The sequence below is a fragment of the Ovis canadensis genome, chromosome 3 (assembly GCF_042477335.2).
Source record: "Ovis canadensis isolate MfBH-ARS-UI-01 breed Bighorn chromosome 3, ARS-UI_OviCan_v2, whole genome shotgun sequence".
In the NCBI taxonomy this organism is placed as follows: Eukaryota; Metazoa; Chordata; class Mammalia; order Artiodactyla; family Bovidae; genus Ovis; species Ovis canadensis.
In genome coordinates, this window is record NC_091247.1 from 112,918,085 (window position 1) to 112,944,217 (window position 26,133).

General features: G+C 38.9%; 1 protein-coding gene across 1 annotated transcript in view; it reads right to left on the bottom strand.

Moving 5' to 3' along the window:
- TSPAN8 (tetraspanin 8) overlaps nucleotides 1–26,133 on the bottom strand; it is a 184,266-nt gene that overhangs the window by 32,673 nt on the left and 125,460 nt on the right. Inside the window, exon 5 of the mRNA XM_069584009.1 lies at nucleotides 3,107–3,274. Coding sequence (XP_069440110.1) covers nucleotides 3,107–3,166 — 60 coding nt within the window. The 5' untranslated portion in view covers nucleotides 3,167–3,274. The remainder of the gene's footprint in view (nucleotides 1–3,106; nucleotides 3,275–26,133) is intronic.

Below are 26,133 nucleotides of genomic sequence, written 5' to 3' on the forward strand. Positions count from 1 at the left end.
GGGGTCGCAAAGAGTCGGGCATGACTGAGCAACTTTCACTTTCACTTTTCATGACTGTTGTTCTTCCTCAAGATACCTAAAGACTGTAAATCCCACCGCTATGCTGATGGGAAGAACAAGGCCTTTTAAGGGAAGTTAGAAACATCTAACTGAAATCCACACCATCAGAAAGACTTGATTATCAGGAAAGCAGAGATAGAGGTAAACCTAAAATAATCACAGCTTTCCAGGAAAGCAGTGACAATGTTCGGGTACAGCACGTGCAGATGTCTGCAGCTCACCTTGTACGCTCATTGTAATTTTATAATCCTGAACTGTAACATACCCATTTCCTAGACTGTCCTTTTCATTTCAGTTTAAAATTCAGATCTCTTTCAAATTCCTGATAAGCAATTTAATGAAACACTGACCTCTTATGTATTTACACTAGTCATCAAAATTTTGCATGCTGTTTTTATACAACAGGGATATATTTTGACTATTTTATAATTTGAGGATTGTTACTAGTTTGAAGACTCTGAAACATGTTATTAAAATAGAAGCATATTTATTAGCATATTTCTATTTCAGTTTGTTTAAATGGCTGGTATACATTGTGTATCATAAAAAGACAATGGCTTCAGCTTTTTAAAAACAGGTATCAGGACTTCTTAGAGAAATAGCCGATTCCAGGTCTGAGGCAGGAAACGAGAAAGTGAGCCTGGAACATCTTATCATCCTAAATAGTGAAGAAGTTATCAGAGTTATTAGGGCCATGTAGAAAGGACTCAGGAGCCAAACTGAAGATGCTCCCATTGCCAAAAATGGAATAAATTACACATCAGTGAGGATAAGAATGGTGATAGTATTTAACTCTATTATTTTTTAAGGATATTTAAAAAACTACTTGCTTATTACTGCTGCATGATAACAGAAAATTAACTCTTCCTTTTGAAATCTGTTGAGTAAAGAGTAAAAACATTTCTGCTTCTATCTTAAAAAATAAAAATTGGGCACTAATGTTAACCAATTAGTAAATACTAAATCTCTTCTTGTTGAAAGTATTCCAGCTAACAAATGAAGGGAATGATAAATATAGGATATCACCACTCCGAGACGCTTAATGAACTAACAGGTTTAGGTTCTTAAGCACCAATAGCTACTAACATCACAAAAAGAGAGATGGTCAGAGAGTATATACCTTTTGATGAAAGAACAAAATATTACTTATAAATTAGTTATCCCCTATATACCCCAAATAATAACCTGAATCTCATCAATTGCCAAATGCAACTACTAAGTTAAAGATAATATAAAAGACAAGGGAACATGTTAAACTATACCATGGATGTGCAAACAGCAAAATCCAGATCATGGAAAATATAAGACAAACCAAACATGCAACTATATAAAGTTTCTGGGGGAAGAGTGGGGAGATGAACCTAGATGGAGAACCTAAAAATGAAAACTGACATAAAAAATAAATAAACTCATCACAGTGTTTGGACTCTGTTTGTATTCAAATTCAAAGAGGAACATTTGTGAGGCAACTGGAAATTTGAATCTTGAATAGATACTTGATAAGCAATTTAAAAATTGTTGTTAATTTAGTGTGATGGTTGCATTTTTTTAAAAGAGATTCTTTATCTTTTAAATTTATACATTAAAGTATTTACAGATGAAATGGCATATCCAGGATTGGCTTCAAAATAATATGTGGGGGGGGGAAAGTATATGAGGATATCGATGGAGAAAGATTGGCCAAGGTTTCATGGCTCTTGGGCTTGGCTGATGGGACTGATTACCCTTTTATATTTTGTGAATGTTTGAGATTCTCCATAATAAAAACTTAAAAGCAAAGCCAACCAAAGCACATAGGCATTTCTTTGTTTACATTCTACTCTCAATGTTTAATCAATTTTAAATATTTCAAAGGGAAGAAATTGATCAGAACAAACTTCTAAAATCTGGCATTGTATTCATGTGCCTCATTTAATATTTGCAAAATCAGCCCATTTTTCTAAAGAAAAGAGGAAGCACAAAGAACAAAACTTCTTTATTTTATTTATCTATATTCTCTCTTATTTACTTTAACAATATATCGCTTGTACTCATTAGGACTACTGACACTGAAAGTCATTCTTGGCAGTAAGACTGTATGCATCTACTTAAGTTTAATTAAGAATATCGTTATTTTAATAGGAAATAGAAATTTACCAACATGTAGATACCAGCTGCCTATTTACCAGGTGAAAAAAAAATAGAACTTTCTTTTGCTTATATTGTATAAGTCATTTTTCAATATAGTACACAAAATAATTTTTTTATTTAAGCATTTTGGGCTATTTCTACTGACTTACTTTTAAACAATCTTTAATGGCACCACTTATATTACAAATGACAACATCAATTTTCCAACATCCCAATCCATATCTCATTTTTCCTTTTTTCAGTGTTAGATGCTGCTTATCAATCTGTTATTTCTTATGTCAGTAGACTTTCAACAGAAATGTAAGAGTTGGTTAAAACACAAACTTTATTGATTAAAAGATGAGGTGATAATACATCAAAATACTAGCTTTAAATTTCTGATTCAAAAGTAGTGGCTTAGTTTAATCTTTCCATGATTAAATAATTTTATTGTTTCTCTCCCAAGTTTAGAATGACCATTGTTTCTTCTTTGGACCTTTGAAAGTGATCCTCTTCTGATGTCTTTACACCCTACCATTCATCTGTTTCTAACCCAGGTGTCAAGATTAGAATTATGGAATTGGGCTCCAGGTGGAATCAGACAGAGTCCTTAAACTAAGGATGACTGCGTGATATACAACTAAGAACTGTCCTCTAGTTAAGGGATATTTTTTTCCTCTGTGATTGTTTTATAACAATATCAAAACATTTATGAAATGTTTATCCCCACAGAACCTGAGGTGCCCTTTTTGGGGTCATTGTCTCATTTTCAATTACTGAAATAACCAAAGAAAGAACAAACAGGTTCTAACAAGTCAATGGAAAATATATTCTCCTCCTCCTCCTATTTCTCTAGTGCAGTCTGTTCTCATTTATGCTATTTGCATCAAGATCCCCTTTCTTGCATAAAATTGATAATTACAAGAAAAACACTTACCCAGAACACAAAGTTGAAGATAAACATAGAACATTTTATACAGATGTTTACACCTGCCATGTTGGAAAAGGCTCAGGAATTCTGATACTGTGAGTTTAACTGTTTCTTCTAGGATTGTTCTGTGATGGCTCTGGAGTAATTTGCCTGCAGAGATTTCTGCACTCACAGCTTCAAAGCAAAAATAAAAAGCAAAGAAGTGGAGGGGGGAGAGTGATAATATGGTTATTAAAGTGGATAAAAAGAATTAACCCACACATTTAAATATCACAAGGACTATCTCTAGGCAGGTGTGTTCTTTTGCTTGCCATGGCTCCTGGGGTATTGGGTCAGAATATTTATGATCCTTTCTCCAAAACTGCCTCCCCTAAAGTAACTACTAGTTTAAGGGAGAAGGGCTGGAGCAGGGAGAGAAGGACACAGCCGTGATACAACATCATTGGATTCAGATAACACAACCTGACTTCCCCTACACTTCCCCTTCCAATACAGGGAAATAAGATTGTTTTGCCCTGAGATAAAGGGACATTGTGTGTCACCTCATTTTTGCACTGCTTTTTCTCAAGAGCACAAAATTTGTTCTCGAAGCAAAAAAAAAAAAAATGCATTTAGAAATCTGCAAAGTCTTCAGGCTTAGCTACAGCAATCCTTTATCCTTAACCCCAGAAGAGTGAGAACAACCATTACCTAGACCTGCCTTCCAAAGCTTCAAAATTTAATTCAAAACAATCCCATGAAGCTGCCTTAAATGCATTGCAGATAAGGGAAGTGGGGAGGGAGAAGTTGCCCTGTCCATCCCAAGACTGCTCAGCTTTTTAATTTTTATTTCTTTATGAAGTAAAAGGGAAAAAGTTCTAAGAGTTACTCTCTGACTGTCACTTCTGAAGTCATTTTCCAACATGTAGCCATTCTGATAGCTTAGTTGGCATTGTACTTCTCTTCCTCTGAAAAACTGTATCTAACAACACTTCTCTCCACTAACTCAGTTTCTGTATACCCTGGTCCTCTTGAACAGAAAATTGAGAATAAGAAGGTAGTCATAGTTCAGTGATCATAGATTGTACAATTTGTTTCCAGTACTAATAAAAGGCAGCTGTCACAGGTAAAGGCAAAATTGCCTGCCCTAATCAGGGAGGTGTAGACTGCTTTTGTGTAAACAGTTTGGGTCATGCTAATTTCCACATCCTGTTTCTAAAGGGGAGTTCTTTTTCCCCCCAGTCAAAGAATTCTATACTTCAAAAGATTGTTGGGAAAAATTATTCTTTTAAATCTTTGTGAAGTTCTATACACTAAACAAGCATGGACTTCTTTAAAATGTGATCACTTAAAAGAATATTTTTCAAATTTTTCAATGACATATAAAGATGCCTTTGAAAAATCCCATTCCCCAAATATTAAATTTTTAATGTAATAGTGGCAATAATATTTGGAGTTAAGGCCAAATTTAGGGTTACTTAAAAAATAATAAGGGCTTCCCAGGTGTGCCAGTAGAAAGAATCTGCCCGCCAATGCAGGAGATGCATAAGATGTGGGTTCAATCCCTGGGTTGGGGAGATCCCCTGGAGGAGGAAATAGCAACCCACTTCAGTATTTTTGCCTGAGAAATCCCATGGACAGAGGAGCCTGGCGGGCTACGGTACATGAGGTTGCACAGAGTAGAACACGACTGAGTGGCTGAGCACACACACAGATACTGGCTTAACATTTGAATAATCATGAAATTATTGGTGTCCTGAGCGGTTTCCTCCTAGAATATAAAAATAATTTCACCAACTTCTACTGAGATACTAATGTATACAAAACTATCCATGGCTAAAAGAAGAGAGATGCTGACTGAATGAAAAACAAATGGATTTATAGTCCTAGAAATGATTATCTATCGTTTAGAGGTAAAATCAAAAAAATGTATAGATTAAAATGCTGTTTTGTTGACAAGAATGTATTGAGAGTACCTATCAAATTTTGAAATAGATTTTTCTGTAGATGTTGAATCTCCTTTAATATGTATATGTATATATAGTCTTTGGTTAAATTATTATTGAACCCTGAAACAAAAAGAAAATTTATGTGTGTGTTTACAGGAAAATTACTCTGTGTAATAGAATCCTCAGTCCAATACAAAATCTATATGAAATAGCTCACTGTTTCTATCTTAGTAGATTTTATAATTACCGACATTTGCCCAGGCCAAATGCTACACAGTCATTTTGTATTCCTCTTTTTGCCTCATATCCAAGCATTTCCCATGGTCTGTTGAGCTCCTAAATTGCCTTCAAACCTGTTTCTTACTTCTCATCCTTTGCCACTGTCATTCAACTCTTTATTGTCTCTTACTTGAGACATTTCAATAAAATCATAACTTGTTTTCCTACCAGTCTCATCCCTCTCCTATCCGTCTTAGCATGCCAGAATTTTCTCTCTTGTCTTTCCATAATCCCCTTTGTAAAATACTTATTGCCATGTACTTCCCCTGATTAAAAACCATTCTAAGGATGGCTTCCTGTTACCTACAGGATAAATTTCAGACTTCACAGAATAAGACTTAAAACATCTCCCAAAACTTTCTCCTGCTCCTCTCTCCCTAGGTAACCACAACTCTTAGACTCCACAGCTTCAGAATTATTTCACAGGCCTAGAATATACCTGGGGATGCTATGCCTCTGTGCATGTTGTTCCTTCTGCCTGGAATATTCTTTCCTACCTCCTCTACTTGGTGAGGGCTTCCCTGATGGCTCACATAGTAAAGAATCTGCCTGCAATGCAAGAGATTCAGGTTGGATCCCTGGATCAGGAAGATGCCCTGGAGGAGGCATGGCAACCCACTGCAGTATTCTTGCCTGGAGAATCCCCATGGACAGAGGAGAAGAGTGGGCTACAGTCCATGGGGTCACAAAAGAGTCAGACAGACTGAAGCAGCAGCATGCAGCACACCCTGCTTGGTGAGTTATTCCAAGACCTCTTGGTGCTCAGCTCAGCTGGCGTTTCACCTGTGGAAACTGCTCTTCTTTATCCACTGCCCCTACTCTGGGAAGACCTCCTTGCTTCTCAGTTGTTATGCCACTGAAATATGAACAAATCTTTAGTCCAAAATCACTGTCCTTTATAGCATTGATTTTAATGCATGAAAGGCCAAGATCCTGACTTATTTATTTATCTCTATGCCCACAGCAACTAGCATGGAAAATAAGGGGATGTGTGATTACAGCCAAGACTTCTAGAGAGTTCAACTGGGACTCCTTCATAAATTTCAAAGGAACTACCAAGATGTTTCCTCTCCCCACAATAAAAGTCAATTGCCAAGTAAATTATTTCCTTTATTCCAGGACTTGTCAGCATCTTAACTTGCTAATGTTCAAGTAGGTGATAGAGTGTGTATGTGTGTGGTGTGGGTAGGTGGGTGTGTGGGGGTGTGTGGGGGTGTGCTCAGTTGCTCAGTTGTGTCCTACTCTTTTCATCCCCCATCTCTGTCCATGGGATTTCCCAGGCAAGAAACTGGAGAGGGTTGCCATTCTCTTCTCCAGGGGATCTTCCCAACCCAGGGATTGAACCCTTAGTCTCCGTCATCTCCTGCACTGGCAGGTGGATTCTTTACCACTAAGCCACCTGGGGAGCCCCACAAAGTATATACATAGCAATTCCCAAATGAATGTGACCTCAGAACATATTTTTGAAAGACATATACATGGATCTATGTGGAAACAATGATCTAGATAAATCCTCACATGAGAAAAGGGAATCACAGAGAGACTGAGTAGCCCAAGCTCACAAAACTGGCAGAGCTCTTTCTAGAAATGAGTCCTCATGATGACCAGATCAGTATTCTGCCCACTTGCATAAACCATCTCTTGGGTTACATACAGTGATTATGAGTCAATTAGCACCTTGGATCTGGAGAAACTGTCATATAATATAGGTAAGGGTGACCAATAGCAGGTACAGGAGGGGGGTGGAGAGTGTCACTAGTAACTCTTAGACCCAGGGAAAGGCCAGGTCTGAAAGGAGAAACAATGAAGAGTGGGATATCGCAAGAAATGACAGCTGTAGAGCAGAAGGAAAAGTCTCAGTAAATTTAGATAAAGTTTTCCTAATGCTCTAATCCTGTCAAGTATTATCTCATACAGTGACTGCATCGAGTAAAGCAGGATGAGGACGGAAATCTGAATAATCATGAAGACTCTCCACAAAGCAGTTGTATTAAACTAGGTTTTCCTAGCAGTATGGGAACCCTGGCGCAGAAAAAAGAGAGATTCCCTGTGTTCAAAGCAGACGAAAGGGCATGAATAGAACAGTCAGATACCCTACACAGCATTTCCTCTAGGTCATCAAGCAAAGTAGGCCTACATTTGGGGTGTAAACCAGAAAACAGACATTGGTAAGAGGTCCATAATCTTATCACTATGTTTCCTCTACAACATATGCCTAATAATTCGTTCAACCAATATTTTGAATGTCTTCTATGTCCCATGCATGATACTAGGAGCTGGAAGGACTGCAGCTTACTAAAAAAGATAAAAATCCCTGCCTTCATGGAAGATTATATAGATATATGTGTAATTAGAGAGAATAATTAGATATTTTGAGTAACCAGATATTTTGGTAACAATAGTTTAAGAAGGAAGTTTTTCCTCATTACTATGTGAACAAATACAGATGTTTTGTTATTATTTTTTTAATTAACATATTCAGATAACTTACTATTTAGTCTACTATTCTTTCAGCAAATATCTATTGAATACCCACTATATTCTGAGACCTGGGGTATGGCACTGAACAACACAAAAATGCTCCGATCTCTTGAATTTTACACCACCAGAGAGGAAGACAACTTCCTGTTTCTATTCTTGCTTCAAACATCTAGTTAACCAATACATCTGTCAGTGGAAAGTGTGAAAGAGTTAGTTGCTCAGTCATATCTGATTCTTTGGGACTCCATGGACTGTAACCCACAAGGCTCCTCTGTCCATGGGATTTTCCAGGCAAAAATACTGGAGCGGGTTGCCATTTCCTACTCCAGAGAATCTTTGTGACTCGGTGATCGAACCTGGGTTTCCTGCATTACTGGAAGATTCTTTACCATCTGACCTACCAGGGAAGCCCCTGTCAGTGGAGTGGGTACTGAAAAACCAAACCACATGTTTTAGAGAAAAGATTACTTTTTTTTTTTCATCTTATATAGCCTCCTATTATCACCATCACTCTATACTAGAGGGCATATTTGGCATTGTGAGTCTTCAGCTCATTTTTCAAAGGCTGATAACAGTAGCAAGAAAAATGATCCTGAAATTTCTCTTCCTTATGACTGTGCTTAGGTGTGAACATGCAAGTGCATGAGGTGATGAGTCATGCGTTCTAAAAGGAGTGAAGAGAAAATTTTGGTATTCTTTAGCACTTCATTTGTAAAACCTTTTTTCTTATTTTTGGAAAATCAAGATTGCTCATTTATGGGTTTTACGATCCCTTTTATAAGAGCAGAAGCTTGGCTCTTGTCCTCTGATCCAATTCCAGCATTCTAGAGACCAACATTCCTCTTATGCTTTCATTTGAACACAGTGCTCTGTGCTTCCTATCCTGTGTGCGTATGGAGTCTGGCTTATAAAAACATTCTGCATATTCTCACCAGGAACAAGAAGCATCTGGTATGAGGATGATCCCTCTTCTCCTTTGTAGGACATTCTGAAACCAACATATCTACTTGCAGTATTAGTTCTAGCTCAAAAAAAAAAAAATGTGAGTGAAACTGTCAATCTGAAGTAGCAATATGGTTTATGAAGAATGGGTACTAATATTCTTCCTTTTTATGGGTATTTTATTCTAAAATATCCTGGATTTTCACCTGGACATAAAATTAATAACCAATAAAGGTCACATAAAGAAAAATATGAAAGTATGTATTACAGTATACTAACACATATATATGGAATTTAGAAAGATGGCAATGACAACCCTGTATGCAAGACAGCAAAAAAGACACAGAGGTGTATAACGGACTTTTGGACTCAGACGGAGAGGGAGAGGGTGGGATGATTTGGGAGAATGGCATTGTAACAGGTATACCATCATGTAAGAATCAAATCGCCAGTCTATGTCCGACGCAGGATACAGCATGCTCGGGGCTGGTGCACGGTGATGACCCAGAGAGATGTTATGGGGAGGGAGGTGGGAGGGGGGTTCATGTTTGGGAACGCATGTACACCCGTGGTGGATTCATGTCAATGTATGGCAAAACCAATACAGTATTGTAAAGTAAAATAAAAATAAAAGTTAAAAAAAAGAAAGTATATATTAGAATACAGACTTTGGATCACCAAAATCTATTGTGTTTTTAAGTAAAGATTGAAGCAAAATGGTATGGTAATTAAAAATCTGTTTTCTGAGCATGATGGATTAGAGATACCTATGATTTCTTATTCACAGAGGATGAGATGATTGGATAGCATCACCAACTCAATGGACGTGAGTGTGGGCAATCTCCAGGAGATAGTGAAAGACGGGGCAGCCCGGCGGGCTGCAGTCTGTGGGGTCGTGGACATGACTTAGCAACTGAACAACAACAACAACAATGAATTCTTATTAGTCCTCACTGCAGTGTTTATATTCCTTTTGTATTTGTAAAAATTACCACACATTGAGAAAAAGGCCAGCTACTGGGTGGGCTTGGGGTCTGGTCCTTGGCCTGGCAGCTCCCTAAATTCAGCTTTGCCAGCCTTTCCTTAAGTGATCTGCTTCTTAGAACAGATTCCCTTTAAATTATCTCACAGGAACCAGAATGTCAATTTATTAGTTCATCATAAGAAATAGCCCCCCATCAAGCCATCTAGCAAGAGATGCAGGATGATCATAAAATCCTCTCCCATAAAGAAACAGACTTACAGATATAGAGAAAAAACTGGTAGTTACCAGTGGGGAGAGGGAAGGGGAAGGGGCAGTATAGGGGTAGGGGATTAAGTAAAAACTACCATACATAAAATAAATAAGCTAAAAGGATATATATACAGCATAAAAATTATAGCCAATAGTTTATAATAACTATAAATGAAATATGACTTTTAAAAATTGTGAATCGCTATATTCTACACCTTAAACATATAATATTGTGCATCAACTATTGTTTGCTGTTTAGTTGGTAAGTCGTGTCTGCCTCTTCTGTGATGCCATGGACTGTAACCTGCCCGGCTCCTCTGTCCATGGGATTTCCCAGGCAAGAATACTGGGGTGGGTTGCCATTTCTTTCAGAAAGCAACAGAGAAGCCAGAGCACACACAGGGGTTTTCATGGTGTAAGGAGGGAACAATAAATTCAGTAAAGGAGGCAGTAGACATATAGCCAAGATTTGGTAGGCTGATGGTGAGTCTAGAACCATCCCAGGAATCCAAAAACTAAATCCGCCACAAGACCCTCTTCTTCCACAATATGACAGTAATGCACCACCGTATTCTTTCTCCTCCAGGTGGCTTGCCCTGTACTCTCTTCAGTTCATGCCTTGTCATGTGATCACAGTCTATCCCTAGATAAGAAGACATCAAAATTGACTAGGTATCCATTTACCAAACTGCCTTCTCAGGTCCTGCTAGTGGTAAAGAACCCACCTGCCAATGCAGGAAACATGAGACTTGGTTTTGATCCCTGGATGGAAAAGATCCCCTGGAGGAGAAAATGGCAACCCACTACAATATTCTGCCCTGGAGAATCACGTGGACATAAGAGCCTGGTGGACATAGGAGCCTGGTGGGCTACAATCCATAGAGTAGCAAAAAGTTGGATATGACTGAAGCAAATTAGCATTCACTCACTCACTCAATTATAATTCAGTCCTGCTTCCAAGATTGCCTTTTCATTGCATTTTAGATAATTCAAAAATTCTTCATTTAAACATGACTGCTTTCTTGGTCCATTTCTATAGATTTTACTAGCTGATTTCTCAGAGGTCATTCTTCTCTCCAAACTGGGATGTGGGCCCTTGTACGGATGACACTCAACAAGAGAATGAAGAACGCAAAACACAGCTTTGTAATCACCAGCCCAGGATCACTGGATATTCCATTTGTGTGCTGAATATTCGCCTGGCTGTTTGCTTTTTAAATGTTCAGTTTAAATGCCAATGTACTTTCCCATGAGTTCTTCCTGAATCAGCCTTTGTGTGGACAGTTCACGGGTACACATTAGCTGCCAGTATAATTAGGCTCTTGGAGTAACAGTGGTTAAGAGGGAAGTTACTAGAGGCCACCAACACAGAATTTAAAAAGAAAAAATGTATATCATGGTGGGGGGGGGATAAAAAAAAAAAGAATAGGCTGTCTGATACAAGCATGTTTAATGTTTGTATCAGACACAAGATTTTCAAACTAAAGAAGCCAAGAAAATGTGACAGGCTTCTTCCATGACTAGTCAGAAATAAACATAGACATTTTACTTTATTAGGACCTCACAAGTGACTAATTCCAAATTATGGTGGAGCCTGGTGGGCTGCCATCTGCGGGGCTGCACAGAGTCGGACACAACTGAAGCGACTTAGCAGCAGCAGCAGCATTCAACCTCACACAGTGGGAATGAATTGAATGTCTATTCTGCTTCCCAGGAGACAGTACATAACAGGAAATAACTATAAGAAATCGCTTATCAGGGAATCTCAAACTTCCATTTCACATCTTTATAAGAGGCAACAGCATGTATCCCTTATAAGCTCAGGTAGAAAAGAACTCAAACCCTGGTTTGAATTTTTTTTAACCATGGAGAGTCCTATTTAGATTTTCCTTGTACACTTGGAAAGCCTTTCTTAATGTAAGAAGGCAAACAAAATAGATATCCCAGGAATTCTATGGCCTAACACCTAGAAACAAGAGGGCCTGCCTACATTTTCCTTACTCTTGGCCCGTATGAATGGATCACCCTAATTTCAATCCATATCAAATAAAAGCACACTATTCAAATGCAATCTTTAAGGATACAATAACCAAATGAAATCTTTCCAGAAACGAGCATGGACTATGCCATTTCTCCTAGAAATCTCCTCTAGCCCCTTTTTTCATTTATACTCAGGCTGTACTGCATCCTTCCTTGAACTTCCAAGTAATTCTTATTTATTAACAACGTGATTGATTCAAAAAATGCTTTAGTCATAGGCCAACCATGTGAGGAGGTCAAAACTTTTTAAAATAAGCTACTCTTGGGGTCATGTAAGTGCCTGTGGGTAAAACAAAATCAAGGGATTGTTTCACTTTACGTGAAGCCATCATGCTTGTGCTCAGTCTCTAGGTCTTGTCTGATTTTCTGTTGCCCGCCAGGCTCCTCTGGATTACTGTCCATGGATTACTCCTCTGTCCATGGATTACTCCAGGCAAGAATACCGGAGTGGGTAGCCATTGCCTTCTCCATGGGATCTTCCTGACCCAGGGGTCAAACCTGCATCTCCTGCATCGCAGGCAGACTCTTTATCACTGAGGCACCAGGGAGGCCCTACATGGAGTCATATTGACTCCTAATTCTACCTACATTAATCACTAAACTTCCAGAAACTATTCCAAAGGAAAGGGTACTGATTGTGTTTAATTGTGGAAAGGACCCAAACCTTCTCTGCATGCTCTACTTGAAGCTTCAGCGAGCCAGAGAATTACTGTAAGTGTTCTGCTCTCTTTCCTCTTAATTCTTCACGCTTTCTTGGATGCACAAGTGTGAAGAGGTATTGTTAAGCCAAAAACCCTGGCCTAGCTAAGGCCCATCTGAAAGGAATGTGAAAATCTGGGAACATATTCCAGTATTTCTAGCTACCAGTACAGGACCTGATGTATAAGCAGTATCAGCCAGAAATATCAAGTTTCTCAAGAACCACTGAGTCTCAGCCAATCCCCTAAAGAGTTTTCAGGAAATAGTTCATAAAGCAATTCTCTGTGCAGTAAAAGATTATGTCACCCCCAGGCTTTGAACCCTCTAATGGATTCCCATCACAACTAAGATGAAATCCAAAGCCACACAAGATGGGCCCTTGGCTGCCTCGCTGACCTCATTTCCTCCTCCCTTTCTCCCTCACTCAGGCTGCTCCAGCCACAGTGGACTCCATGCTGCTCCTTGGACTGGCCAAATGTGCCCCCAACTGGGCGCCTTCCCATTTCCTCTCCCCTCCGGGGAATCCTCTTCATCTGCAGAGTGAGATGGCTCATCCTCTCTACTCATTGGATTACATATTTCTTTGTCTGATTGAAATTTTCCTCTCTGGAATGGAAACTTCAGAATATTGGGAACATTTTCTGTATGTATTGTTTATTACCTGTCCCTGGGGCTTAGGATACAGTTCAGTTCAATTCAGTCTCTCAGTTGTATCCGACTCTGCAACCCCATGGACTGCAGCACGCCAGGCTTCACTGTAATCACCAACTCCCGAAGCTTGCTCAAACTCATGTCCATCGGGTCGGTGATGCCATCCAATCATCTGATCCTCTGTGGTCCTTTCTCCTCCCACCTTCAATCTTTTCCAGCACTAGGGTCTTTCCAAATGAGTCAGTTCTTCACATAGGGCTTCCCTTGTGGCTTAGCTAGTAAAGAATCCACCTGCAGTGTGGGAGACCTGGATTCAATCCCTGATCTGATCCCCTGGAGAAGGGAAAGGCTACCCACTCTGGTATTCTGGCTTGGAGAATTCCATGAACAGTATATATAGTTCATGGGATCACAAAGACCTGGACATGACTGAGCGACTTTCACTTTCAGAATATTGTAGGTGTTCCATAAATATTTATTGAGTGAATGACTAAACAGTAAGTTACCTGAATACAATAACTCATGTTTTAATAATAACAAAGAGCATCTGTTGTATTCACCATTACCTTCCTATTGCCTAGCACAGTGACTGGCACATTTTAATGCCCATATGTGCCAGGATACAATGCTGCAAAAGGAAAATGAGGCTGCTCTTATGAACCTTATATTCCACCAACTTGAGGCTGCAAAAAAATACACAAATACACCCAGGGATCAAACCAGTGTCTCCTGCATAGGCAGGAGGATTCTTTATGGCTGAACCACCAAAAAAGTCCCCTTTAAAGAGGTAGTTAAGGTAAAATGGGGTCACTAAAGTGGACTTTAATCCAATATGATTAATGTCCTTGTAAGAAGAGGAAATTAAGACACATACATGGAAGAAAGACCACATGAAGATGCAAAGAGAAGACCACCTACAAGCCAAGGAGAGAAGCCTCACCGGTCTCCCACATTGCAGGCAGACGCTTTAACCTCTGAGCCACCAGGGAAGCCCCTCAGAAGAAATCAGCATACCAATATCTTGATCTTAGACTTTTATCCTCTAGAATCGTAAGATTAATTTCTCCTAAATCACTTGGTCTGCAGTACTTTGGTATCATAGCCCTAGCCAATTAACACAGCAAGTTTTAAGCAGTTAAAGTGACATGATACAGTGATCCAGGAAGAAGATGATGGTGGTTTGTCTAGGTTGAACGTGCAGAGGAAGAGAAGCAATTGGATTCAAGATACACTTTAGAGCTAAGATTGATGTTGAAGGTGAGAGAAAGAGAGGATCCTGGATGCCACTCAAATCCTACTGTGAACAACATGGTACTAGCAACGTCACCAAGACGGAGAAAACCCCTGACCCCACCTGTTCCCTTATTAACAGCATCTTGCCTTAGTGTGGTACATTTATTACGGTTGATGTGTTAACTATTAACACATTATTAATAACTAAAGCCCATAGTTCACATTAAGGTTCACTCTTTGTGTTTATATTCTATGGATATTGGTGAAAGTATGACGTATACCCAACCCACCGTTCAAGTATCAAACACAATAGTTTCATGGCCCTAAAATCCCCTGTACTCCACTAACCCATCCTCTTTCCCTCCCCCACTCCAAATCCTGGCAACCACTGATTATTTTACTCTACATGCAGTCTTGCCATTTTCAAAATGCTGCAGAGTTTGATCCTGTGGCGTAATAGGAAATATATGCTTAGCTTTTGTCCCAGTTCCTGGCAGACAGCTTCCAAAACCCCTAGAACTTTCAGAAGAATAACAATGTCTTTTGTATGCTAATAAAAGGACTGGTGACTGGGGGGCCCTAAATAACTTCAGGATGATAGCTGGTTGCCTGAGAGACTAAGGCTTGATTGCAACTTTCAGCCCCACCCCTGACCTCTGGGAGGGGAGAGAGGTTGGACATTGAATTGATCATCAATAGCTAAGGACTGAACCCATCATGTATATCTTATGAGACCTGCGTAAAAACCCCTAACTAATGATACTGAGAGAGCTTCTAAGTTGGTGAACACATTGAGGGGCTGGGCGGGCGGCATGACTAGAGCAGGCCTGGAAGCTCTGTGCACAGCAATCCCCTAGTACCTTCCACTGTATATCTCTCCCATTTGGTTGCTCCTGGGTTGTATCCTTTATAACAAACCAGCAATTTTAAGGAACGTGCCTTCCTAAGTTCTGTGAGTCACATAAGCAAATTATAAAACCTGAAAAAGGCATATGGGGACTTCTGAACCCAGTCCCTCAGAAGTGACCAGCGTTTGAAGTAGGGGGCGCGGCACGCTGAGAGTGAGTCCTTAACCCCTGGAGTTTGTGCTAACTTTGAGTAGTTAATGTCAGAACTGAACAGAGTTGTTGGATATCTCTGGTGTCTGGAAAGTTGGAGAACTGGTTGGTGTGGGGAGGAAAAAAACCCATTATTTGGTAACAGAAGTGTTGTGAATAAAAGCAGTTCAGAGTTCCCTTTTCAGAATGACCTCTTTCACTTAAGAATGTGCATGTGTATTTCCTCCATGACTTTTCATGGCTCAATAATTAATTTCCTTTTAATGGTAACTAATATTCCATTGTATAGATATACCAGCTTATCTATCCATTCACCTATCAAAAGATATTTTGATTGTGTCCAAATTTTGGCAACATGAATAGAGGTGCTGTCAACATTTATGTACAAGTGTTCATATGGACAGGAGTTTTCAACTCAATTATACCAAGGAGCATGATTGCTGGATCATATGGTAAGAATATGTTTAGTTTTGAAAGAAACTGGCAACTATCCTCCATAGTAGATCTACCATTTTACATTCTCAGCAGCAATGAATGAGAATTGCTGATTCTCCACATCCTTGCCAGCATTTGGTGTTGTTGGTATTCTGGATTTTGGCCATTCTAATAAGTGTGTTGTAGTATCTCACTGTGTTTTAATGTCCAATTCTTTAACAACATATGAGTCCTTTTTTATACTTTTATTTACCATCTATAGATCTGTTGTGAGGTGTTTTTCAGATCTTTTGCTCAGTTGTTCTTTGGGTTGTTTGTTTTCTTATTGCTAGGGTTTTAGAGACAATCATTTGTCAGATAATGTGTTTCGCAAATACTTTCTCCCATTCTGTGGCTTTTGTTTCCATTCCCTTAATCCCATTTTTTTTTAATGAAACAAGCATCATTGCATGGGAAACTGAGATTCAAAAATATTATTCTTAATTCTTTCTTCCAATTTACTGACACATTTTGTGAATTCCATCTCTGAAAACTTCTAGCTTCAAGTCCACTGCCGAAACCATATTGTACATTATTAAATTACTACATTAGCTGTCTCCAGGTATCTTAACATTTCAGTCTGTCACGAACTGTGAAGGTTCTGATGTTTCACCCTGCTTTCAAACTAACCAACTAGCCTGTTGCAGTTGACAGCAACAAGACTCTTGAATCAGAGACAAATGTCTTTATAACTCACGGCACAGCAACCTCTATGAGCCTCTTTTTCATTGGTTCTTTTGGATCCCCAAGTCCCAAAGGAGAAACGCCCAGCAGTCTAGGTGGATGTTGAGGATAATTAGTTTATATCACACTGAGAGACTCAGGTTAGGAAACGCCAATTTCTTAAAATCTTCCTTTTTAAAATCCCTCTGCCACACTATCTATTTCCAAGGACATTCTTGAAAACCTATCCAAAATAAAAGTTTTCAATGTCCGCTCAGAAGATATACAGCAGTGTGAGAGACCCATGGAGAATTTTCCCTCGATGTAATCTTCATCTCTCTACTTTATGGTGGACAGTCAGAACAAGTAATCAATTAAAAACTCCTTATGTTTAATAAAAACCTTTGATAATTCTGTTTCCTAAACAAAATATAAATTCCTCATATTTGAGGCCTTTCAACACCTTGCAGAGCAGCAGTCTCCTAATCTCCCCTTTTAACCTTAATTCCTAAGACTTCCCAATGTATACCATCCATGCCAATCAATAAGGACTTTTTCTGACTTTATCAGCTCTATATATCCTTTTATTCCTTCCATTCTTCCTGCCTCAAATATTCTCCCTATATCAATAATCACTGATAAAGTCAGATCTGTTCAACTCTTAACTCATGACATGTTTTTAAAATAGATCTCGTCCTAGGAGGATGTGGAGTAAAGGAAACTCTCTTGTACTGTTGGTGGTAATGTAAACTGACCCACTCACTATAGAGACCAGTATGGATATTTCTTTAAAAACTAGGAATAAAACTACCATATGACCCAGCAATCCCACTACTAGGCATATACTTTGAGAAAACCATAATTCAAAAAGGCACAGGTACCCCAAAATTCTCTGCAGCACCATATACAATAGCCAGGACATAGAAGCAACCTAAATGTCCTTGGACAGATGAATGAACAAAGAAGTTGTGGTACATATTAATATATACAATGGAATACAACTCAGCCACAAAAAGGAATGAATTTGAGTCTGTTGAACTGAGTTGGATGAACCTAGAGCCTATTATACAGAGTGAAGTCAGAAAGCAGAAAACAAATATCATATATTAACACACATATATGGAATCTGTCTTCCCTTGTGGCTTAGAGCACAAAGAATCTCCCTGTAATACAAGAGACGTGGATTCAGTCGCTGATCAGGAAGATCCCTTGGAGAAAGGAATGGCAACCCACTCCAGTTTTCTTGCCTGGAAAATTCCATGGACAGAGCATCCTAGTGGGCTAAAGAGTTAGACATGACTGAGTGACTAACACTTTGTGGAATCTAGAAAAATGGTAATGAAGAATCTATTTGCAGGGCAAGAATAGAGACACAAATGTAGAGAACAGACTTGTGGACCCAGCAGGAGAGGGAGAGGGTGGGATAAATTGAAATAGAAGCATTGACATATATACACTACCATGTGTAAACTAGATAGCTGGTGGGAAGTTGCCTTAAAAATAGGGAGTTCAGTCGATTTCTCTGTGACAACCTAGAGGGGTGGGATGGGATAGGTGGGGGAAGCTTAAGAGGGAGCTGATAACAATATACTTATGGCTGATTCACATTATTATACAGCAGAAACCAACACAACATTGTAAAGCAATTCTCTTCCTTCTCATCTCTTACAGCATTTTCCCCATAACTCAATTTAAGTATTCTCTATTAGTTAGTAGTCTATTTTCATTTTCTTTCTACTAGTGTTTCTTTCTACTAGCTAGGGTTTATATTCTTCAATTTCTTATCTCTCATACTATGATCCATATCTAGTGAATATTGAATGTTAATCAATAAATAGATATTATTTTTGCTTTTCCCTAAGTAACGGGCTTCCCCTGTGGCTCAGACGGTAAAGAATACGTTGCAATGCCAAAGACCCAGGCTCAGTTCCTGGGTCAGGAAGATCCCCTGGAAAAGCGAATGGCAACCCTCTCCATTATTCTTGCCTGGAGAATTTCATGGACAGAGAAGCCTGGCAGGCTACAGTCCATGGGGTCTCAAGAGTCAGACACAACTTAGCACCTCAACAATAACAATGAAAGAAAAGGACAAATTATCAAGAATGTCAATGATAGTAAGAATCTACTTTGAAGATACTCCTTGGGAGGTAGCGTTTTAGTTGAGGTGCAGAAATAAAGGAATCAGTCATACAAGAGTTGACGGGGGGATTATTCAGGAAAAGGAAAGGTGTTTTACTTCTTTCACAAGATATCTACATATAAAGCGCTCAGCACAAGACTGCATTTTGTAAATTCTCAGTAAATGAACATATTTGTAATTGCTATGACTGTTGAACTTATTCTCTTGGTAGCCAGTCCATAAAGACCTGCAGAACACTGACTAATCTTCTAAACCCTAACAGATACTCAAAAAATAAGCACTGGCAGTTACATCTTTAAACAAGAGGGAAATACATAGAAAATTTTACAAACAGAAAATCTCATGAGAAATTCAGCTTCCTTTCTCTCTTTTTCCCTTCATTAATCATTCTCTAGATTTCTATATTATGAAAAACCTCACTAATTAATATAATGATAATTAAGGAATTCACATTTGTTCTGTGAAGCAAATGAATAATGTAATCAAAATATAAGGAGGTAGAGTGTTTAATTAAGGAAACCTTTTGTTTCTGAGCATTTGCAACCATATACATTTACATACAATCAATGTGTTGATTACAAATGATGGACTTTTTCATTAAAACAAGATACATTAAGATCTTACTCTTTAACTCTTGACCTTCTTAAACTTATCTTTCTTGTCAAAGTATGCCATAAATTAGGTATATCACTGAGACAGATTCTTTTCTTTGGTTAGTCCAAGTTAAAGTTCTTTGTGTGGCCAGTCCTAAATTGACTTGCTTTCCTTTCATAGATTTTTATAATTCATACTTTGTCATTTTCCAGAAGTTAGTGGATCTAATTAAGTTATACTCTTTTACGGTTAAATGATTTTTTAAATTGTTATAATTTGATAAAGATTGAAAGGGTGTTCAAGATGTAATTTTCCTTCCTTTATTATTCTGCCAAATCTTCTTTCTATAATCCTCAAGACTATTTCCATATCTCTAATTCCACATGCCCAGAGCTCCATAAGGGCCCCATATGGTACTCTACATACCTTTAAAAAATTGTCTGTGTTCTCAGCCTCATGGCAGGAGATGAATTGCTAAGTTTTAGCACCAAGACCCTGAAGTCAGGCCTCGCCTTAGACAAAAGGTTTTAAACTTGACCCTGAATGACTAATGTGTTCTATTAATCTTAAATGATAATATTGATGTCCCATAGGAAGGACAGTTTCAGATCATCTCTAGAGTATGTCTTATTCAGACCGTCATGTAAAGTATTTTAAAATATCCAAGATAAGACAATCATCCAAGACAACTTTTGGTTACTGTTAAAGCATTTTTTTTAAACAATAATGTCATGACACTCATGTAGATATCAAATAAGCCTGCATTTAGATTTTTATTAGTCATTAATCAAGGAGTTAAGAGGTTACAAGCAACTTTAAAAAGACTCCAAAGACCATGTATAGGTCAAGAGCACTGAAATGAATTTGCAAATGGAGGCAACGTTAGCTACTTTCACAGTGAAGGACAGGAAGGTAAGAAAAAACAGTTTTGGAGGAAAGATGAGCTTAGTTATGAAAATTTTAAAGTTGAGGCTAAAAACAAAGAGCAGAAAGTTGGATACCAAAGACAACTCAAAAGAAGAGTCAGCAGTGATAGAGATTCATGAATCTCTCATCATAAGGAGATAATCAAAACCATGAGGAAAAATAAAATGACCCCAGATAAGCAAAAAGTCAAAAGAGAAAAGACAGAGGTAAGAATGTTGGGATACTTTAACGTTAAAAAGTATGGACTAGGAAAGAGGACCCTATGAAGGGATGAGGAATGAGGAGAAGTGGGGGATTCAAGAGTGAGAGAGTTGCAAATCCTAGGGAAAGGAATGGTTTTAAGGATGATGCCTGCATGCATGCTAAATCACTTCAGTCGTGTCCAGTTTTTTGCGACACTATGGACTATAGCCCGCCAGGCTCCTCTGTCCAAGGGATTCTCCAGGCAAGAATACTGGAGTGGGATGCCATGCCCTCCTCCAGGGGATCTTCTTGACCCAGGATCAAACCCATGTCTCAGTTCTCCCGCATTGGCAGGTGGGGTCTTTACCACTAGCACCAACTGGGAAGCCCTTCAAGGATGATAAAATGGCTCATTTCAAATGCCATTTGTAAGACAAATCCTGTGGAGGTTTCAGTCATCACTTTCCTTACCATAGAGGTTTTGGTAGTGAAAAGTGTGGTTAAAGAAGTTACTTGAAAGGTGAATAGGGACTTCCCTGGTTGTCCAGTGGTTAAGACTCTGTGCTTCCACTGCAGGGGGCATGGGTTTTGACCCCTGGTCAAGGAACTACGATCCCGCATGCTACATGCCACAAGGCTCAGCCAAAATAAAAAATAAATAAAATAATTTTTTTAAAAAAAGAAAGATGAGTAGGAATACCTGGTTAAAGACACCAGATAGAAAATATTCATGTACTCTTGTTCTTTCTTGAATTCACCAAGATAACAGTAAAAAAAATTTTGAAACCCGTTAACCTGTGGAGACAAACCCAACAAGCAAGGAGGCAACAAAAAATTTTGGAATCTGGAAAACTGATGGATGAGTGGCAAATGACTACATGATATCAAGAACGCTGAATCTAAAGCAACAGTGAAGACAGTTAAGAAGCCAATCATTTCTTTCCACAGATCCCGTATCCAAGAATTCTGGAAGTAGTGGCACCAGATTCTGATGCTGCTGAAGTTTGTCTCTTCCCAGGTGGCGCTAATGGTAAAGAACACCTGCCAATGCAGGAGACATGGGTTCAATCCCTGGGCCCGCTCTGGAAGATCCCCTGGAAAAGGAAATGGCAACCCACTCCAGTATTCCTGCTTGGAAAGCTCCATCGACAGAGAAGCCTGATGGACTACAGTCCAAGGAATTGCGAAGAGGCAGACACAACCGAAGTGACTAGCATGCACAAGGGGTTCAAAAGAGAAGAATCATTTGAGGATTTGTACAGAACAGACTCCAAGATGGCCACCCTCTCCAGTAGAAAGACTTCACCTCTTACAGAAGACTAGAAGTTTATAGTCTGTAGAGGGTGTGAAATTTCTTGCACTAGAAGATGCCAACACAGCCACTGGAAGTGTACCCATACTGAATTCCAGATGAGTGGGAACTGAGATTTAAAGGAGGACTTTTGAATACCAAATATTGAAATCTTCAGCCTCTTTGACAAGTCTGTCCCCATAAAACTGGCAGCTAGAATTACAACTTTCATGCAGAAGATTAGAAACATCTTTCCCAGAGACTCCAGCCAGCAAAAGGGAAAAGTTTTAAAATATGGACATCAGGAATTCCTGAGGAAACAGGCAGCCACATCTCCACCATTAAGCTTATTGTCCATGATGCAGAATGCACACTACCCTTTCAGATATTTTCATCAGCTTTTAGGTTCTTCAACTTAAACATAAACATATAGTCGAGGATCCCTAAACAACAAAGAAAGCCGCTAACATGAAAGGCAGAAAACAAAACAAACAGCAAATAAATCAACTGTGCAGGGAGGTGAAAACCTCAAAACACTAATATTTATATGTCAGAGAAATAAGACATGTTACCCTTGAAACACGAACAGAAATGCTGCAGATAAGGGAAACAAAGAATAAGAAAGAACTCTTGGAAAAATAGAAATATGTTCGCAGATATGACAAAAGGGAAATCTTAGAAAAGGAAAAACTAAGAAAAATGAGGAAATCTCCTCATAAGTAGACCAAAAGGTAACAAGAAAATAAATTGGAAAATCAACAAGGGAAGTTCAACATTCAAATAATAGGAGTTTCAGAAAGAATGAATAAAGAAAATGGAGGAAAGAAATCATCCAATAACAAATTCAAGAACACGTCCTACATTGAAAGCATCCGCAGAGTGTCCCCCCAAAATACAACAGATAAAATATTCCATGTCAAGGCACATCCTGAGAAATTTCAGGACACTGTTCACAAATATATTCCTAAAAAAGTAGCTGTAGAGAAAAATTAAAAGAAAATATCAGTAAGGAAGATGAAGAGGGCATAGTAGGAGGATGCTGAGCTCACCTCCCCTGAAAATACATAAAAAATATGACCATATGAGGAGCAATTCTCACTGAAAACAATCTAGACACTGGCAGAAACTATTCTACAACCAAGGCTGTAAGGAAAGCTCCAAATGGAATTTGATGGGAAGCATGGAGAAGTGACCTAGTCAGGACCCACACACCTAACAGGGGACATGGAAGAGGAGAGAAGTATTGCAATCTCAGATATCCAGATATCCTTCCTTGTGAGTGAGAAGTTTGAGTTACTTTTTCAGTTCAGTTCAGTTGGTCAGTCGTGTCTGACCTTGTGACCCCATAGACTGTGGCACGCCAGGCCTCCCTGTGCATTATCAACTCCCAGAGTTAACGGAAACTCATGTCCATTGAGTTGGTTTATCAACCATCACATCCTCTGTAGACCCCTTCTCCTCCTGCCTTCAATCTTTTCCAGCATCACGGTCTTTTCCAAAGAGTCAGTTCTTTGCATCAAGTGGCCAAAGTATTGGAGTTTCAGCTTCAGCATCAGTCCTTCCAATGAGTATTCAGAACTGATTTCCTTTGGGATGGACTGGTTGGATCTCTTTGCTGTCCTAGGGACTCTCAAGAGTCTTCTCCAACATCACAGTTCAAAGACATCAATTCTTCAGCACTCAGCTTTCTTTATAGTCCAACTCTCACATCCGCACATAACTATTGGAAAAATCATAGTTTTGACTAGATGGACATTTGTTGGCAAAGTCATGTCTCTGCTTTTTAATATGCTGTCTACGTTGGTCATAACATTTCTTCCAAGGAGCAAGAGTCTTTTAATTTCATGGCTGCAGTCACCATCTGCAGTGATTTTGGAGCGCCCCATAATAAAGTCTGTCACCGTTTCCATTGTTTCCCCATCTATTTGCCATGAAGTGATGGGACCGGATGCCATGATCTTAGTTTTCTGAATGTTGAGTTTTAAGCCAGCTTTTGCACACTCCTCTTTCACTTTCATCAAAAGGCTCTTCAGTTCTTCTTCTCTCTCTGCCATAAGGGTGGTGTTATTTGAATATCTGAGGTTATTGATATTTCTCCCAGCAATCTTGATTCCAACTTGTGCTTCATCTAGCTCAGCATTCTCATGATGTACTCTGCATGTACATTAAATAAGCAGGGTGACAATATACAGCCTTGACGAATTCCTTTCCTGATTTGGAACCAGTCTGTTGGTCCATGTCCAGTTCTAAGTGTTGCTTCTTAATGTGCATACAGATATCTCAGAGGCAGGTCAGGTGGTCTGGTATTCCCATCTCTTGAAGAATTTTTCACAGTTTGTTGTGATCCACACAGTTGAAGGCTTTGGCATAGTTAATAAAGCAGAAGTAGATGTTTTTCTGGAACTCTCTTCCTTTTTCGATGATCCAGCGGATGTTGGGTATTTGATCCCTGGTTCCTCTGTCTTTTCTAAATCCAACTTGAACTTTTGGAATTCACTGTTCATGTATTGCTGAAGCCTGTCTTGGAGAATTTTGAATATTATTTTCAATTTCACTTTCAATTTCACTTTCAATTTCAATTTCACAGTAGTTTGAGCATTCTTTGGCATTGCCTTTCCTTGGGATTGGAATGAAAGAAAACTGACATTTTCCAGTCCTATGGCCACTGTTGAGTTTTCCAAATTCGCTGGCATATTGAGTGTAGCACTTTCACAGCATCATCTTTTAGGATTTGAAATAGCTCAGCTGGAATTCCATTACCTCTGCTAGCTTCGTTCATAGTGATGCTTCCTAAGGCCCACTTGACTTTGGACTCCAGGATGTCTGGCTCTAGATGAGTCATCGCACCATCATGGTTATCTGGGTCATTAAGATCTTTTTTGTATGGTTCTTCAGTGTTTTGTTGCCACCTCTCCTTAATATCTTCTTCTGTTAAGTCCATACCATTTCTGTCCTTTATTGAGCCCATATTTGCATGAAATGTTCCCTTGGTATCTCTAATTTTCTTGAAGATATCTCTAGTCTTTACCATTTTATTGCTTTCCTCTGGTTCTTTGCATTGATCACCAAGGAAGGTTTTCTTATCTCTTCTTGCTATTCTTTGTAATTCTGCATTCAAATGGGTATATTTTTCCTTTTCTCCTTTGCCTTTCACTTCTCTTCTTTTCACAGCTATTTTTAAGGCCTCCTCAGACAACCATTTTTCCTTTTTGCATTTCTTTTTCTTGGCAATGGTCTTGATACCTGCCTCCTGTACAGTTTCATGTACCTCAGTGCATAGTTCTTCAGGCACTCTAAGAGATCTAATCCCTTGAATCTATTTCTCACTTCCACTGTATAATCATAAGGGATTGGATTTAGGTCATACCTGAATGGTCTAGTGGTTTTCCTTATTTTCTTCAATTTAAGTCTGAATTTGGCAATAAGGAGTTCATGATCTGAGCCACAGTCAGCTTCTGGTCTTGTTTTTGCTGACTGTATAGAGCTTCTCTATCTTTGCCTGCAAAGAATATAATCAATCTGATTTCTATATTGACCATCTGGTAATGTCCATGTGGAGAGTCTTCTCTTGTGTTGTTGGAAGAGGGTATTTGCTTTGACCAGTGCATTCTCTTAGCAAAACTCTATTACCCTTTTCCCTGCTTCATTCTGTACTCCAAGGCCAAATTTGCCTGTTACTCCAGGTATTTCTTGACTTCCTACTTTTGCATTCCAGTTCCCTATAATGAAAAGGACATCTTTTTTGGGTATTAGTTCTAGAAGGTCTTGTAGGTCTTCACAGAACTATTAACTTCAGCTTCTTCAGCATTACTGGTCGGGGCATAGACTTGAATTACCAAGATATTGAATGGTTGCCTTGGAAATGAACAGAGATCATCCTGTCATTTTTGAGATTGCATCCAAGTACTGTACTTTGGACTCTTGTTGACTATGATGGCTACTCCATTTCTTCTAAGGCATTCCTGCCCACAGTAGTAGATATAATGGTCATCTGAGTTAAATTCACCCATTCCAGCCCATTTTAGTCTGCTGATTCCTAAAATGTTGATGTTCACTCTTGCCATCTCCTGTTTAACCTTTTCCAATTTGCCTTGATTCATGGACTTAACATTCCAGGTTCCTATGCAATATTGCTCTTTACAGCATCAGACTTTACTTCCATCACCAGTCACATCCACAGCTGGGTGTTGTTTTTGCTTTGACTCCATCTCTTCAT